General features: G+C 45.5%; 1 protein-coding gene across 2 annotated transcripts; it reads left to right on the top strand.

The window, feature by feature from the left end:
• Positions 1-324: 324 nt before the first annotated feature.
• Positions 325-16,015, top strand: ADIPOR1 (adiponectin receptor 1). 2 transcript variants are annotated; one of them, XM_044267628.1, is made up of 8 exons: positions 325-479; positions 8,355-8,589; positions 10,082-10,198; positions 11,246-11,417; positions 11,862-12,048; positions 13,256-13,443; positions 14,631-14,824; positions 15,157-16,015. In XM_044267628.1, exons 2-8 carry the CDS (start codon positions 8,449-8,451, stop codon positions 15,283-15,285), a joined length of 1,128 nt encoding a protein of 375 aa, XP_044123563.1. In that variant the 5' UTR covers positions 325-479; positions 8,355-8,448; the 3' UTR covers positions 15,286-16,015. The 2 variants fall into 2 exon arrangements, with proteins under 2 accessions (XP_044123563.1, XP_044123565.1); XM_044267630.1 differs by lacking the exon at positions 325-479 and adding an exon at positions 714-785.
• Positions 16,016-16,229: the final 214 nt, after the last annotated feature.

Here is a 16,229-nt window from a genome sequence, read left to right as displayed (position 1 = left end):
TGCATGGTAGGGAATTTGGCATTCCTTCGCTGGGTTCCGTCTAAATCCCTGAAATTCCTTCCCATCACGCGCTGGAGTTGGTAACTCGGGGGTGTGGTCCTCGCAGGGTCTGGAGAGGCGGACTTTACCAGTGGAACAGAGCGAAGAGGCGGGGCCTGCCGCGGGAAATTGCGCCTCGAGAGTGGTGCCTGCCGCGGAGGGGGCGGGACAGAGTCAGAGGGGGCCGCACTCCGCGCTCGGGAGGCGTGGCCTAGGGGACGGGGCCAGTGATTGGGACTGCGGGAGGAATGTCTGGCAGTAGGGGAGGGAGCGCCTGAGAGGAGGTGACGCGGCCGCGGAGGTGACGCTGTGTGGTCGCGCGCCCCTTCCGGCGCGAGGAGGGCGCTGAAGATCCGGGGCCCCTCGGCCGCAGGCCGCCTCCAGCGCCGCGGGATGTAGCGCAGGGGACCGCGGCCCCCAGCAGAGCCCGCCCGCCGGCCGTAAGTTCCCCCGGGGCTGCCGCGGCGAGCGGGTGGGCGAGGATCGGCCGCAGCGCTGGGACCCCCGGGAGCCTCGACCCAGACCTGAGGCGGGGACAGCCCGTGGGGCTGACCCGCCCGGACACGCGAGGGTCTCGAGTTCCCCCACCCGGGAGCCGGCAGCTCCTCCCGGCTGCTCCGCGGTCAGGGTTGTAAACATTTCCGGCCCCTCCCACTGCGCGCCGCCTCCGGGGCGGCCTCCACGGCAGTCTAAGGGCGGGTGGGCTGCTCGTTCTCGGCTTAACCCCCCGGCTGCCAACAGTCCTGGTGAGTGCTGAGTTTTCCCAGCCCTGGCGGGGGGTTGAGATGTCGGGATCCCGGCCCGGGGATCTTATCGGGACGGGCTAGGCCAGAGCTAAGCCGGGTCCCAAGGCCGCTGCGCGAGGCAAGTGGGGAATGGGGGTGTGGGCCTGGGTCGCAGAAGCGCCTCTCTCAGCCTTTGGTGACAGGGGCAGCCCCAGGGGTCCTTGGTCACAAGTCTTTGGCAGATCAGACTGTGACAGTGTGCCCACCTCGACGGGGTGGGAGGCGGGGGGAGAAAGTGAGATTAGTGGACAATTTACCTTTATTTAAGGTAATCCCAAAAACTGGAACGTGAGCAAAATCGAAACTGGGAGAAAAACGGAATTTTATTTCGTCAGAAATTTCACATTGATGTGTACTATCTTACGTGTGAGATTTTGGGTCTTCAAGCCTTTGGCTTTTAAGGAAAATAAAATAGATAAATGCTTCCCCTCAGTTTCTGGTACTTCTCAGGCTACTGGGAAACTGAGGTGGCGAATTTCAGTTTCTACAATTTCAGGTGCCGGGAGCAATAGGAGGCCTACATACTACTTTCCCAGATTAACCATACTATTTCCCCCAAGTATTTAGAACACTGGTGAGAAAACAGCAGGGAATATATAGGCTGCTGATGTTAATTAAGTTAACACCATAATGGCTGGTTCTTTTCTAATGTGAAGTCCTAGTGGGGTTGTTCACTGCTTTTCTCTCTTGATAGGGGCTGGGTCACCTGTTAGGGTGCAACTGTTGTTGCTGATATTTTAGAGCATCTGTACAACACCAGGAATTTAGACTGGGAGCTGCTAAGTAGATTGCCCTGTCAGGGTAGCCATTTCCAGCTTGCAGCCACTAAATTTATTTCCGGAGTAACTTCTATGTTCCCCTATAGCAGTTGGTACTTGGGGAATCAATTTTCTGAAAAACTGTGGTGTGTGAGGGTCCGTCTTCCGGTAGACCGCCACAAAACCATACCTGATTGTGGAATAGAATATGAAAGCTTTCTGTTCTCAGTGGCCAAGAAATTACATGATTCCCAAGGGATTTAAAAATAAGTGACCACTTTGCCTGCAAGTAGGAAAGCATCACTAGGTTCACCATTGCTAATGGATAAAGGATTCCACCTTAATTAAGTAGGCTTTTAGGCTGTCTTCAGTTTCTTAAAGTCTGGCCTCATTTTATCTGTGGAAGAGTCCCTTATGGAAAAGTGGATTATTCACTGCCCTGGGGACTGTGTTCTTTCAAGCCTGCCTTGGTTCATGCTATGTACACTTCTAGAATGGGCACTACTTCTATTTTACCTATCAAGATACTTCCTTAAAATCTTCCACAAAACCTTTCCTGGTCATTCCAACTAAAATTGAGCTTTTCTTCTGAATTCCTCCAGCACTTAATGGCATTTAGCTGTGTAGTGATGTTAGTAGAAGAAAGTTATTGCCCCCCTCTTAAAATAGAGGCCAGCAACCATGTCATACTGCTAATTCTTTGCCTTATCTCTGCAGCCACAATGCCACGTACGCTGCAAACAATCAGTAGGTATTGTCAGATGGATAAAGAATAGAATTTGTGTTTCTTTCTAGGCCAATTAAGTTTCTTCTCTATTTCCCTAGGAAATTTCCTTTGACCCCTGTAATATAAAAAGCCCAACTGTACTCTTTTTTTTTTTTTAAGATTCTATTTATTTGACAGAGACACAGGGAGAGAGGGAACACAAGCAGGGGGATGTGGGAGAGGGAGAAGCAGGCTTCCTGCTGAGCAAGGAGCCAGAAGCGGGGCTCGATCCCAGGACCCTAGGATCGTGACTTGAGCCAAAGGCAGACACTTAATGACTGAGCCACCCAGGTGCCCCAAAGTGAACTCTTTAGCACTCTTACTGTAGGGTCACCTGGGTGGCTCATTTGGTTAAGCAGCTGCCTTTGGCTCATGTCATAATCTCAGGATGTGTTTGGCTCAGGTTATGATTTCAGGGTCTCGGGATAGAGCCCTGCAGCTGGGAGTCTGCGCCTCCCTCTGCCCCTCCCCCTGCTCCTGCCTCTCTGCCTCTCTCCCTACTCATGCGTGCTCTCTATCTCAAATAAGTAAATAAAATCTTAAAAAAAAAGAAAAAAAAAAAAAACCTTGCTGTATTATCCTGCCCTGTCTACGTGTGATTGCACCGGTGAACTAAACAGTCATGTTCAAACCCAGAAGCTTAATTAATTATGGTGTTGCTATTGTTTTTTCTGGTACTGGTACTTATCCAAGTCATTACATTTTGTCCTTGACGTCCATTTGTCTCTAATACCACCCACCAAACTTTGTTTCTCCCACCATTCTCAAAGTTAATTCCCTTTTCCTGCTCAGTAATGTTGGGGGCGTGATTAGTGTTTATAAAGTTTGTAACTATCTTCAATGGAAGCAATCCTTGAAAGTGCCCTGTAGGCAAACCAGTTCCAACTGATTGGCTTTTAGGCATGCACCTAAATGGGGTTTCTGAGGTGCACAGTGTAACGTGACCGCTCTGATGTAGAACTGTACTGACTGTATGTCTAAAAGCCAAATATTAAAAACAGGACTGGCATGAAACTCCATCATCAGCCTGGGTATTTTCTTTAATTTTTAATTTTTTAAAAAATTTGGGGATGGGGTCATGGCATTTGAAAGCTTATCTGTCTGATGGTGCCTGGGTGGCTCAGTCATTAAGCGTCTGCCTTCAGCTCAGGTCATGATTCCAGGGTCCTGGGATGGAGGCCCCGCATCGAGCCCCCTCATCGAGCCCTGCATCGAGCTCCCTGCTCAGCGGGAAGCCTGCTCCTCCCTCTCCCATTCCCCCTGCTTGTGTTCCCTCTCTCGCTGTCTCTGTCAAATAAGTAAATAAAATATATATATTTTTTTAATCTTTTCTGTCTGTAGGATCGAAAAGTCTTCTGTTGGGGTAGCTGGAGGAAAGCTACAAGGGAGGTTAGAGTGTGATTTTCCACTTCAGACACTACGTCTGTGGCACTTAGCATCCAGTGAGAATGTAAGGCCCACTGCTGCAGTTTGGTAATTTTCAAACATGGGTCTTTGCCTTTACTCATTTTCCCCTAGCAGTGCTATGAAGCCACGTCCCTTAACAGAGCAGATGTAGTGAAGATGGCCGCATTCTTTGACTTTACTGCTAAACTAATCTTGCTTTGGAATGATAGAGTCAGGCAAGCATAGTTAGAACCTACCCATGCCTACACACAGAATCTCTAAGAGTCCAGAAACCCTGGCTTAAAAATTTGCAGAAGAAGCTTGATGCCTTTGACCCCAGGGAAGGAGTGTGCTTGGAAAATTTAGGAACTGGTTCTCAGAATAAATGTCTCCAGAAACTGAGGGAAGTAAATGTCTGGCTAACTGGCTGGTGATTAAGAATCAGTTCTTTCCCCAAGTGTGGCAGAGGATTATCTTATTTATAGGAGCACAAACACCTCCCTGCCTCCACAGCTCTTTTCTCTTAAGAGCATAGATTTATCCAGTTGGAAAGCTTAGTGGTAAAGATTTTTATTAGCTTGAATTGAAGAAATCCCATCAAAAATGCACTCAGTGGAGTTTGGCCCAGTTAGAATTTGTTACACTGGGTGTGGTGAGTTTGAGGGGAAATGTGTTTCCTCTAAAATACTAAGGATATAGAAAGGTGGCAGAAAGTTGAAGTATGTTTGGCTCTCCTGAGCGTTCCCAGAATTGGTCTTAACACCATACGGGTTTATGCTGGTTTTATAGAATACAGACAAAAAGGCTTGCTTGTAATAATTCCCAGTTGTTTGTGACTGGTCACCCTGTCAGAAGTTATATTTCCAGGTTCTAGTATTATTTGCTCTTCTCTCTTGCCGGACCTCCGATCCCTATCTCTCCCTTTCCTGTCTCTGTGTTGCTACAGTTTAGAAGACCAAACTGGACAATGGACTTTGCTCACTATGATGACATGATCTCCATTGACCTCCATTATATGTACTTTACATGATGCATGATGCCATATCTTGTATGATGAGTCATAGCTGGTGGCTGATTTGTAAGTTAATTGGGATGTCTGTTAGGTGTAGTGACTGGGCCTAGCAGTCAGTGCTGAGGGGAGGTGTAGGAGTTAGGGATAGAGGAGCTGGCGAGCATCAGAAGAATTAACAGAGAGTGATTTGGACTGAGAGGGAAAAGACATGATGGCCAAGAGACAGAGATCATCCTAGGAGAACACTAGACTTGAGGGCATAAAAACTTTGCAGATCAAATGAGGAGATCAGTAAGAATACCAAGCTGGATTCTGCATTGGATCTCTGACCCTAACTGCCCAACTTACACTTCAACTCTGTGAGTCTCATTGCCTCTAGTGAAATAGTGACACTGCATTCGAAATAATTGAATTTAGTATGGGAACATTCTAGGTTATGAGTTCTTTCCCCACCACTGCCCTCCTGGGACTGTGAAATTGTATCACTGACTCTGTACGTATTACAAGTGACGTCATGCCATCCTTTGATGACACTTGTTCAGCTGTGTATTTTGCACAGTACCTTAGAACGCCTTAGGGTGCTAGTGCTAAATGTATTTGTTAACTACTCCGTGAATATTTCAGCTTACTCTGGGGGAAAAGGAAAAACCCCCGTAAGCATAAGAAAAAGTACATAAACCCTTAGCTGGTAACAAGAAGCTAATAAGTCATATGCTTGCTGACTAGAATGCTGTCCCCTCCATGCATTCATTCTGAAATGGGTTCTGACCAAAATCAAGGGTACATAGCACAGAACCTGAGTTATTGTTTTTTTGTTTGTTGTGTTTTTTTTCTGCCCTGGCAGCAGTGTTCTAGGCTAAGTGTATGCTCCCAATTCAGGCTTGTCCAAAGTGAGGAAAGCTTTTCTTCGTTTCTCTAGTATAAATTATTTCTTAGTAAAGTTGTTAATTCTGTGGTACTTCACTCTAAGGAAATTTGTTTTGTGGTCAACCTGTTGAAAAACATTTCCCAGTGCTTCTTATGGGGATTGCCTATTTCCTGAGGTTTTCAGGGGCCTCCAGTTGCCTGTTCTTCTTAGGCTCAGTTGTTGGCTTTTTGACTGTGGGCTGGCATCTGTCTTGTCAGAATCTTGCCCATTTGAAGAAAGAAGAACTGTCCATGTGTTGACACAGTGTAAAAGTCTGTTGTGAAGTGAGTTACTGTTTGCTCTTGAACCAGATTTGCCTGTTGCTTTCAGATGTGCTTGTGAGTTGAGCGTAGCATGACTTTTGAAACTTAAGGACTGCCCTCATCTGACTACTTATATCCAATTATAATCCCTGAGAAGGAACTGTAATTAGTCTTGGGTAAAAAGAGAACTGGTAAGAGCTATCAAAGATGTTTATGTAGTGAACAGCGGTGGGAGTGTCTCTCTTATGAGCAGTCATGGTTACTGCCTATTATAAAAGGTTTGGGTTCCCTAAGCTTCCATTTCCTCTCTGGTAATGCAGCCCGCTCCCCGTGCAGGTGCTGCTTGACCCTCTCTGCATTGCCCTGTGGTCATTGGGTTCAGATAGCCAGTGCATAAAAATGCTAATATTCTGGTCATTAGTGTTGCTGTGAGTAATAAACTCCTTTCTTTTGGGTGGAGGGCTAGTAATATACAAAATGGTGAATATCTTTGGACACTTTCCCTCTCTTTTCAATATCATTTTCATCTCCCTGAGGCCTGATTGAAAGATCACTGCCTGAAGTCCAGCTCAGGGAAACCTCAAGTATTAGAAGTTTTTCCTAGAAAACTGACTTCTAGGTTTCTCTGGTTTTCCTTAAGGATTTGTGTACTTGTCTCTAGTTTCTGAAAAACTAATTTGAGTGGGGCTTAGATTATGAGCTACGGTGTTTGTGACAAGCACTTGCTGAGCTGGTTGTTTGGTATGTGTTTGGCAAAGAGCAAGGCTGGGGCTGCCTCCTTGTCTTCAACTTCCTGGTCCCAGGTAAGTTATTGCTTGCTTTAAGGAAAGATTATCATGAAAGCTTGTTATCCACGTGTTGAACCCAGGCTATAATCCTACAACAGAATTAGTAGACATTGCAAAGAAATTAACCACTGAACATCTGGCTCACAATCAGGTTCCTTCTGCATGTGACACACACGTGGCAGAGCATTTGTAGAAAAAGCCCACCCGAGTTCAGTTGGCATTTGATTTGTTTCAAGTTTAGGTAGTCTTGAAATACAGTTGACCCTTGAACAACACAGAGGTTAGGGGCACTGATCCCCACACAGTTGAAAATCCTCAGATAACTTTGGACTTCCCAGAAGTTAACTCCTAACAGCATACTGTTAACCAGAAGTCTTACCAATAACATAAACAGTTGATGAACACATATTTTGTATGTTACATGTATTACATTCTGTATTCTTACAATAAAGCTAGAAAAAAGAAACTTATTAAGAAAATCCTAAGGGGGGCGCCTGGGTGGCTCAGTGGGTTAAGCTGCTGCCTTTGGCTCAGGTCATGATCTCAGGGTCCTGGGATCGAGTCCCGCATCGGGCTCTCTGCTCAGCAGGGAGCCTGCTTCCCTTCCTCTCTCTCTGCCTGCCTCTCTGCCTCCTTGTGATCTCTGTCAAATAAACAAATAAAATCTTTAAAAAAAAAAAAAAAGAAAATCCTAAGGAAGAGAAAATATATTCACAGTACTGTACATATATGTCTTGAAGAAAATCTGCATATAGGTGGACCCTCGCAGTTCAAGCCTGTGTTGTTGAAGGGTCAGCTGCATTACAGCCGGGGCCTGGCCTCCTATTTTTGCTCTTCATTCTCAGAATCAAGGCTTTCTTGGGCAGAATAGCTTTGGGAATGGTAGGTTAGACTCTTCTCTTTAAATGGGCTCCACACCTGTGGCAGGGGGTGGTTGAGGGTGAGTCACTGGTTTTCTGTGGTGACAGTTTGGTACAATAACCACAGATCCTTTGAAGACAACCAATCAGATGTTATATTTTCAGCCTTATCTGTAAGATTAGTGAAGTTCTGGGGCACTGTGTGGCTCAGTGGGTTAAAGCCTATGCCTTCAGCTCAGGTCATGATCCCAGGGTCTTGGGATGGAGCCCCGCATTGGGCTCTCTGCTCAGCTGGGAGCCTGCTTCCCCCTCTCTCTTTGCCTGCCTCTCTGCCTACTTGTGATCTCTGTCTGTCAAATAAATAAACAAAATTTTAAAAACAAGAAGATTAGTGAAGTTCTGAGTCAAGACTAACATTGAAGAGGGAGAACAAGGAATAGATTTTAATTTAGCCATTACCTAGACTTCAGAATTGGAGTTAGGGGGCACCTGGGTGGCTCAGTGGGTTAAGCCACTGCCTTCGGCTCAGGTCAGGATCTCAGGGTCCTGGGATCGAGTCCCGCATCGGGCTCTCTGCTCAGCAGGGAGCCTGCTTCCCTTCCTCTCTCTCTGCCTGCCTCTCTGCCTACTTGTGATCTCTCTCTGTCAAATAAATAAATAAAATCTTAAAAAAAAAAAAAGAATTGGAGATAGGGTGTCAGCTGATTAGCTTACTCAGGGTTGACTCGTGGTCATGAAAGTGGAAGAGGAATCAATTGCCAATACCCTTCTCGTTTGTGTTTGCTTTCAGTGTTCACCATCACAGGGAGATCTCTGCCCCCTGGGGCTGAGAGACCCCAACCTTTCCCCAAGCTGAAGCTGCAGGGTTTTGGGGTACCAGCCAGATGTCTTCTCACAGAGGATCTGTGGTGGCACAGGGCAATGGAGCTCCGGCCAGTAACAGGGAAACGGACACGGTGGAGCTGGCTGAACTGGGACCCCTGCTAGAAGAGAAGGGCAAGCGGGTAATTGCCAACCCAACCAAAGTAAGTTGTCTTCCCAGGAGTCATTGCCTTGATCAGAACTTCTCATTAGGCCTGTGTCAGTATCCATTTTTCTAAGATCTCACCTCTTTCCCCAAAGGAGGAACCATAGCACCCTGGGAATATCTCTATCCCAGGCTTATCATACTACATTACATGTATCTTACTTACTTGTATCCTTTTCCTACAGTAAGCTTTTGCAAGTTCACTCACCTTTATAACCCCAGGACTTAACACAAGGCCTGAAGTCCAGTAAGTAATTAGTAAATGCCTGTGAATGAATGAAGCATCAGTTAGAATTAGGTTTGGCTTCATATAACAGACAAAAGCCCTTGTGGTCTTCACAAGATGGTGTGGCTCATGTAAAAGAATTCTAGAAGTGATCCATCCCAGGCTGATAACAGAGGCTCCACTCCAGTCAGACCCTGTCTTGCTCCCCTCCTCCATTGTCAGTTTTACCCATCACACTCCCCTACCAGCCACCAGAAAGAGGAAGGGGAAAGAGAAGAAAGGCCCACCCTTTCTGGAAGTACCTCACAACCCTTCCACTTACATCCAACAGGCTGGAACTTCATTACATAGTTATATTCGGCTGCAGTGGAATATAGGCAAAGTAGTCTCTTCTTTGGGCCTGAGTAAAATTACAGGAGCATTGCCACCCTGAGTAAAACCAAGGACTTTGTTACTGAGGAAGAGAGAGAGAGAATGGATATTGGGGTAGGCAAGCAGAAATCTGTACCACAAAATTTAAGAGGGACCATTTGTTTCCCAGGGACCATCAACAAGAGAGAGAGAGAAGGAGCCGAACTGCCCGGCTCTTCATCTCCATGGTTTAGAGCCTTGGGACTGAGAGAAAAGTCTCTCTCCTTGAAAGGGAGGTGCTCTCCCGTGTGCACACTTGGTGTCAAGGCTCCTTGGGGTATAGGACTCAGCACTGCTGCTTTCTACAGAACCAGTCTGGAGGCCCTGAGACCCTTGGGAGCTGCAAGGAAGACAAAGTTACAGTCACGATATAATCCTCAGAGTCTGTGAACCGGGAACTATAAACAGATTTAAATTCTTAAGGGAATCTCTGAGATTCTGTCTCTTCCATAGTTTCGAGAATTTAGTGGTCTAGAATAGAGAGATATTTGGGAAATTGGGGACAGTTGAGAACAATTGTCCGAGAGGAGGAGGGGCCTTCAAACTTAAAGAACATTTAGGACTGGCGTGGCAGTCCCGTATCCCTTTCACGTCAACCCCCATCCCATCTACCTCCCAGGTGCTGAATCGAGCTCTCACTCCAGCACTTGCAAAGTATTAACAAGCTTGAGATACCGTGTTATAAACTCATTAACTCATGCTTTTGGAGAAAAAGCCACAAGGTCCTATGTGTAGGAGTGTGGCCAGGCAGGAAGTATTGAGTTTGGGTTTCTCTGGATCTTTCTGATCTGGACTAGCAGAGTTTATGAGACGGCTCTTGGGATTGGTTTTTGCGTATTTTTCATCCCTGTAGGCAGAAGAAGAGCAAGCATGCCCAGTGCCCCAGGAAGAGGAGGAGGAGGTGCGGGTACTGACGCTTCCCCTGCAGGCCCACCATGCCATGGAGAAGATGGAGGAGTTTGTGTATAAGGTACAGCCCAGTAGCTTCTGTCCTGGAACAACGGCAGTGGGCTTCCCCGGGATGCTCCCAGCTGGCATCCACGCATTGGACTGAAAAACTTTTACTCCCTCTTGTGGGTTTGTCTTTACTTAGGATGAAGGATATCAAGGGGAAGGGTAGCTACATTTTTACTACCTACCGTGTTAGGCAGTGTTCAGAATATATTCTAAAACAGAAGTTCTTAGCTTTTTTTTTTTCTTTCTTTTTTGCTATGGATACCATTGGCAATTGTTAGAATTTTCTAATTTTTAAAAATTCCAAAATTTTAATGTGGGCTCCTTTTATGCATACGTTAGATATGCATTAATGACAAATGATAATGTATTTTATTAAAATTTATACTTCTAAGCAGTGAAGAGTAACAATATTTTGATATCTGCAAAACTAGTGTATGAAATTCTCTCCCGTTTCCATGGGTGACAGTCACAGGTTCTAGCTCTACTGTGCTTTTGGTCATGTTTATAATTGAAGGGAGTGTTAGATTCCAGGTAGAGGTGAGTGAAAATGAAAGATCATTTTTTTCCATCTGGATTTCCACCCCTCCCTGGATTCTATCCATTGTCTGTGTGTCCTGGGTTAAGAACCCCTGCTCTGTAAAGTCCCAACCTAGGAAGGACTTAGAATCTGCTGGGGGGAGAGGATTGAGCAGGGGGCAAATAGAATCTTCTGGATTAGAGGGGCAAAGGTGGGATAAAATGTATGTTTTTGAAACCATTATATGTAATTTCTATTTCTTTGTTTTCATTCACTATTTTTACTTAATTGTGAAACTTCAAGTAGCATAAAGAAGGTCCTGCCGTATTTTTTTTCAAGATTGAGATACATTTATCTAAAGCATATCCAGATAAACTAACATGATGCAAGAACAAAGGCATTAACAAAAATTGGTCAAGATATACAGTACTGTGATGGGCTCGTTCGTACTGTGTCTTGGATATCTGCAAGTCCAGGCTGAGTCCCTTGTCCTTGTGGAAACTACCATTCTTTAGGGCCCTTCTTAGAGTGTATATATTCCAGGTCTGGGAAGGACGCTGGAGGGTCATCCCATATGATGTACTCCCTGATTGGCTGAAGGACAATGACTACTTGCTACATGGCCATAGACCACCTATGCCCTCCTTCCGGGCTTGCTTCAAGAGCATTTTCCGCATCCATACAGAAACTGGCAACATCTGGACCCATCTGCTTGGTGAGTGATTGGGGTGGGGAAGAAATCCAATGTTTTGGTCTCCTTAAATGCCAAAGGAGGGATTATATAGCTTTTGTCCAGGGGAAGGAAAAGAACAAAGTTGTTCTGACTGATTGATTGATCCTTGATCACTGATCTTTGAGACTAGAAAAGGAAGGCCTAGAACCAGGAGAAGAAATTGGAACTAGATGTTCTCTTGGGATTCCTGGGAGAACTGTCCTCCGTGGAGGCAGTCGCTTCTATCTCGTGAATTCCCACTGTCCAAACAAAATGCCAACATTTCCAAAAGTGCTGTTTTAGTCAGAGTGTCTATGACTGGTGCCATTTTCTCCTGAAATTTTAGACCACAGTTCTAAACTCTTTTGCTTTACTGCTGATTTAATACCATCAAGGTGCATGTACTGTCTTAGGCTTTTTTTTTTTTTTTTCTTTTCCCTCCTCTAGGTTTTGTGCTGTTTCTCTTTTTGGGAATCTTGACCATGCTCAGACCAAATATGTACTTCATGGCCCCTCTACAGGAGAAGGTGGTTTTTGGAATGTTCTTTTTGGGTGCAGTGCTCTGCCTCAGTTTCTCCTGGCTCTTTCACACCGTTTATTGTCATTCAGAGAAAGTCTCTCGGACTTTTTCCAAGTGAGTTGAAAGAACATCAATACGGAAAGACCACACACTACTGTCACGTCTTGTGATATATGCTCAAAGGTCCAGTCACTCCTAAAGGTTCCCTGATGTCGCAGAGGAAGGGCTTTCTGTTTTGTGGGTAGAACTGGGTGGCGAAGTTCTTCTCTTAAATCCTTCATGAGGGGCGCCTGGGTGGCTCAGTGGGTTAAGCCGCTGCCTTCGGCTTGGGTCATGATCTCAGGGTCCTGGGATCAAGTCCCGCATCGGGCTCTCTGCTCAGCAGGGAGCCTGCTTCCTCCTCTCTCTCTCTCTATCTGCCTCTCTGCCTACTTGTGATCTCTCTCTGTCAAATAAATAAATAAAATCTTAAAAAAAAAATCCTTCATGAAAAAATAACACTGCAGCCTCCTCAACAGATGGATTTTACCTGTATGGTACTATCGCTTGTGAAATTTGGGGTACCAGTGGGCTGCTGTTTGAGCCCAGGAACTCAGTACTATCTGACCTTCCGGTTGGCCCGAGCCACAGCAGGGCATGATAAGGTATTCCTGCTTCATACCGCTAATGCTTCTCCCCACTCGTCCAGCTGGCCTTATCTTTGCTGCCCACGCATTGCTGGAAGCCCCAGATGTCCATCCTCTAATGCTTTTTAGATTCTCCAACTCTCTGCCTGGAATTCTGTTTATTTGCTTGTTGTGGTGGTGGTGGTTGTTGGTTTTGGTGGTGGCAGCGGCGGGTTAGTTTGGCTTTCCCATAACACCATTAACAGGAATACATTTTCATCATTAAAAAAGTCAATTAAATCACAACAGTACGTCTTAGGAGTACTCCGAATTCCCGGGGTCTGTTTGGGTAACCCAAGTGATCAGAACTGAAGAATATTCAGAGCCCTTCGTTAGTGGGAAGCTGGGTATGAACTAGTGACAGAACTCCTAAACTGAAGTCTCCACTAGGGGGAGATTTGGCTGCTCACAACTAAGGGAAGGGATGAAGTCCTGGGATCCCGGATTCTTAGAAATTTTTCCATTGCAAAATAGATGCACTTGACCTGGTGGATTTTTGATCCAGGATGCAGGATAGATTGTATGGGAAATGAGGGGAGGCTGAGTGAAGCTGTTGAAATCTGGGAGCAGGTGAACAGAAAGAACAAATTCAACAAGCCATGGGATTTCTTCATTTCTCCCACTAATTGATTTCATGTTTATGGCTCTTTTTTTAGACTGGATTATTCAGGGATTGCTCTACTGATTATGGGGAGCTTTGTCCCCTGGCTCTATTACTCCTTCTACTGCTCCCCGCAGCCACGGCTCATCTACCTCTCCATCGTCTGTGTCCTGGGCATTTCTGCCATCATCGTGGCACAGTGGGACCGGTTTGCCACTCCTAAGCACCGGCAGACAAGAGCAGGTGGGTAGGAAGACATAGAGGTAAACTTCATTTATATTTGGCCCTTGAGTCTAATAGGCCTAACCCTGGACCCTAAGGTTTGCAGTTGGGGGACCCCATCCAAGCCCTGATTTGTGTTTAGAACTCGGAAAGCACCAGGAATTTTCAAAGTTCAGTTCTCCCCGTGTTTCATAGTATTTGAGTTGCATGCTGGCAGGACAGATAACTACCAAGCTGGTCAGTTCGCTGTAAGTATAGAAGTGATTGCTCTCAAATTTGGTTTGAGAAAGTTAAAAAATATACAGAGCCATTTTAATGACCTGAGTTCTAGGCAAGGGAATGGAAGGCTTGGTTTGGTGAATTAAAAAAAAAAAAAAAAAAATCTTGCGCATAACCACTGGTCACAACTATTGTAACAGCTACAAACATAAACATCTTTGTCTTGTCTCATCTGGACTCTCCTTTTAAGCTTCATTTTTGCAGCAGCACATTACTAACCACTAGTTATCAGGCCCTTTGTACTTCTTAATATGTGCTGTGTCTTAAACCTTCAGTTAAAAGAATTAAATATTCATGAGGCACCAGCTGTGTGCCGGCATTGTGCTTTAATGAGGGCATCTACAAAAATGCAGAAGGTCAGCCCTGCCCTCCAGTTAAGTGGAGGGTAGTGATGTTGAGACAAATACCCATTCTTCCCTTCCTCTTACCTGACTTGTGTGTCCCTGAGCCTTGACAACTTCTGATCTGGGTGTGTCTGTCTACTCAGGAGAGGTTAGAGTCCCGTTGCTTAATTTTTTCATGAACTTAATGGAAAAGCTACCCAGCTCCTCTCTGACTTGGAAGCCACCCACCTGAAGCCTTGCCATTTAGGTTCTGTATCCAAGTCAGCGATGAGAGGTGTTTGACATAGGCTTTTGGCCAAGGCTTCCCATTTCTTAACAAATAATTAAGAATGTCGGATGTTTGTTCTCGGTGCTTCTTGAAAGGTAATGGCTAGATTAGCACGGACACAGACAGCCTTCTTCCCATTCTGGATGTTGAAGAAATGTCTGCTGTCTGTTATCGCCATGTGGTTGAGTTTCCTAAACATGTCCTGTTCACCAGAAAATAGCTAATTGTGACAATAAACATCTGAATTGTAGAGTAAGACAGTGGTGCTTGCCACATGGTGGCTCTTTCCTTGACAATCTTATGTCTGCTCTGTTCAGGAGTGTTCCTGGGACTTGGCTTGAGTGGTGTTGTGCCCACCATGCACTTTACTATCGCTGAGGGCTTTGTCAAGGCCACCACAGTGGGCCAGATGGGCTGGTTCTTCCTCATGGCTGTGATGTACATCACCGGAGCTGGCCTTTATGCTGCGCGAATTCCTGAGCGTTTCTTTCCTGGGAAATTTGACATATGGGTAAGAAGGGACTCTTCCAGCGGGGCCTATGATGTGAGTGACCAGCCAAAGTTCAAGGTCTGAGTACAAGGCAGTAAGAAACACAGGGACCGCATAGTGTAGTGTTTTGGGGTACCGGTATATACACAGGGAGAAATGGCAGGGGAATAACCAGTATTAACATTTTGGTGTATCTCTCACAAGATTTATAAAAAAATTTTCTACAACAAATCCATAACTTTTATGATGTAAAAAGACTTTTAAGGAGATACTAGAAGAGGCAAATGCCTGCTACTTACTTCTGATCTCCCCTTGCCACTGTCCTAAAGGCCCTTCTCTTGTCATTCCTACAGTTCCAGTCTCATCAGATTTTCCATGTCCTGGTGGTGGCCGCAGCCTTTGTCCACTTCTACGGGGTCTCCAACCTTCAAGAATTCCGTTACGGCCTAGAGGGTGGCTGTACTGACGACTCCCTTCTCTGAGCCTTCCTACCTGAGGGGTGGAGGAGGAACTTCCCAAGTGCTTTTAAAAATAACTTCTTTGTTGACGTGAGAGGAAGAGTCTGAGTTGTCTGTTTCTAGAAGAAACCTCTTAGAGAATTCAGTACCAACCAAGCTTCAGCCCACTTTCACACCCACTGGGCAATACTTTCCATTTCCCTAGCTGAGGAGGGCGGGGATGGCCCAATTTAGCCATGCCCGTCTTCAGCAGCTCCCCCTTGTCGGCAAGGCAACCACCGTCCCCTCACAGAGACAGTACTTCAAAGCTCATGTTGAGATTTTACCCCTCCTCCAACCATTTTGGGAAAAAATGATGGACTGGGACTCTTCAGAAATTCTCTTTCTGGAGGAAAATATCCCTCCCTTACCCCCATCCTTACTTTGTAACCTGGCTTATAACAGGCCATCCATTTTTGTAGCACACTTTTCAAAAACAATTAGAACCTGGTCCCATCTTCTCGGGCCTGGATCTGCTTTTACAGCAGGAAGAACAAAGCCACCAACTTTTACATAGCCCGGCTAATCATGGAAGTGTGTCCAGGCTTCAAATAACTTGACTTTTAATTTTTTTTTTTCTTGGCAGAGTAATGTAAAATTAAAATGGGGAAAGATATTTAATATTTAATACTAAGCTTTAAAAAGAAACCTGCTATCATTGCTATGTATCTTGATGCAAAGACTATGGTGATAATAAAAGAAAGTACAGAAGACACTCGGCATTCGAAGATTTAACATGTGTGGTCTCAACTATTTGTATACAACTCCAAAGGATTAAAACCAATAACGTAGTATCAGATTCTGCTGAGATACAAACTTGAATCATAGTCATTGATTGACAGGCTGGCATATGCCGGCCGATGAATGAGCCCAATTGAATTCCTAGCATATGCTTCCCAATACAGCTTTATTTTTCTCTACTTAGCACA

Source organism: Neovison vison, chromosome 10 (genome assembly GCF_020171115.1).
Source record: "Neovison vison isolate M4711 chromosome 10, ASM_NN_V1, whole genome shotgun sequence".
NCBI lineage: Eukaryota > Metazoa > Chordata > Mammalia > Carnivora > Mustelidae > Neogale > Neogale vison.
Note: the sequence above shows the minus strand (reverse complement) of the source record. Positions and strands in the feature narration are given on the sequence as shown.

Bases quoted from the DNA above. Each gene is read 5' to 3' on its own strand.
- ADIPOR1 (XM_044267628.1), top strand. From the start codon at position 8,449: ATGTCTTCTCACAGAGGATCTGTGGTGGCACAGGGCAATGGAGCTCCG. The intron at 13,444-14,630 runs GTGGGTAGGAAG...TGCTCTGTTCAG, and splicing joins GCACCGGCAGACAAGAGCAG to GAGTGTTCCTGGGACTTGGC. The intron at 14,825-15,156 runs GTAAGAAGGGAC...TCATTCCTACAG, and splicing joins CTGGGAAATTTGACATATGG to TTCCAGTCTCATCAGATTTT.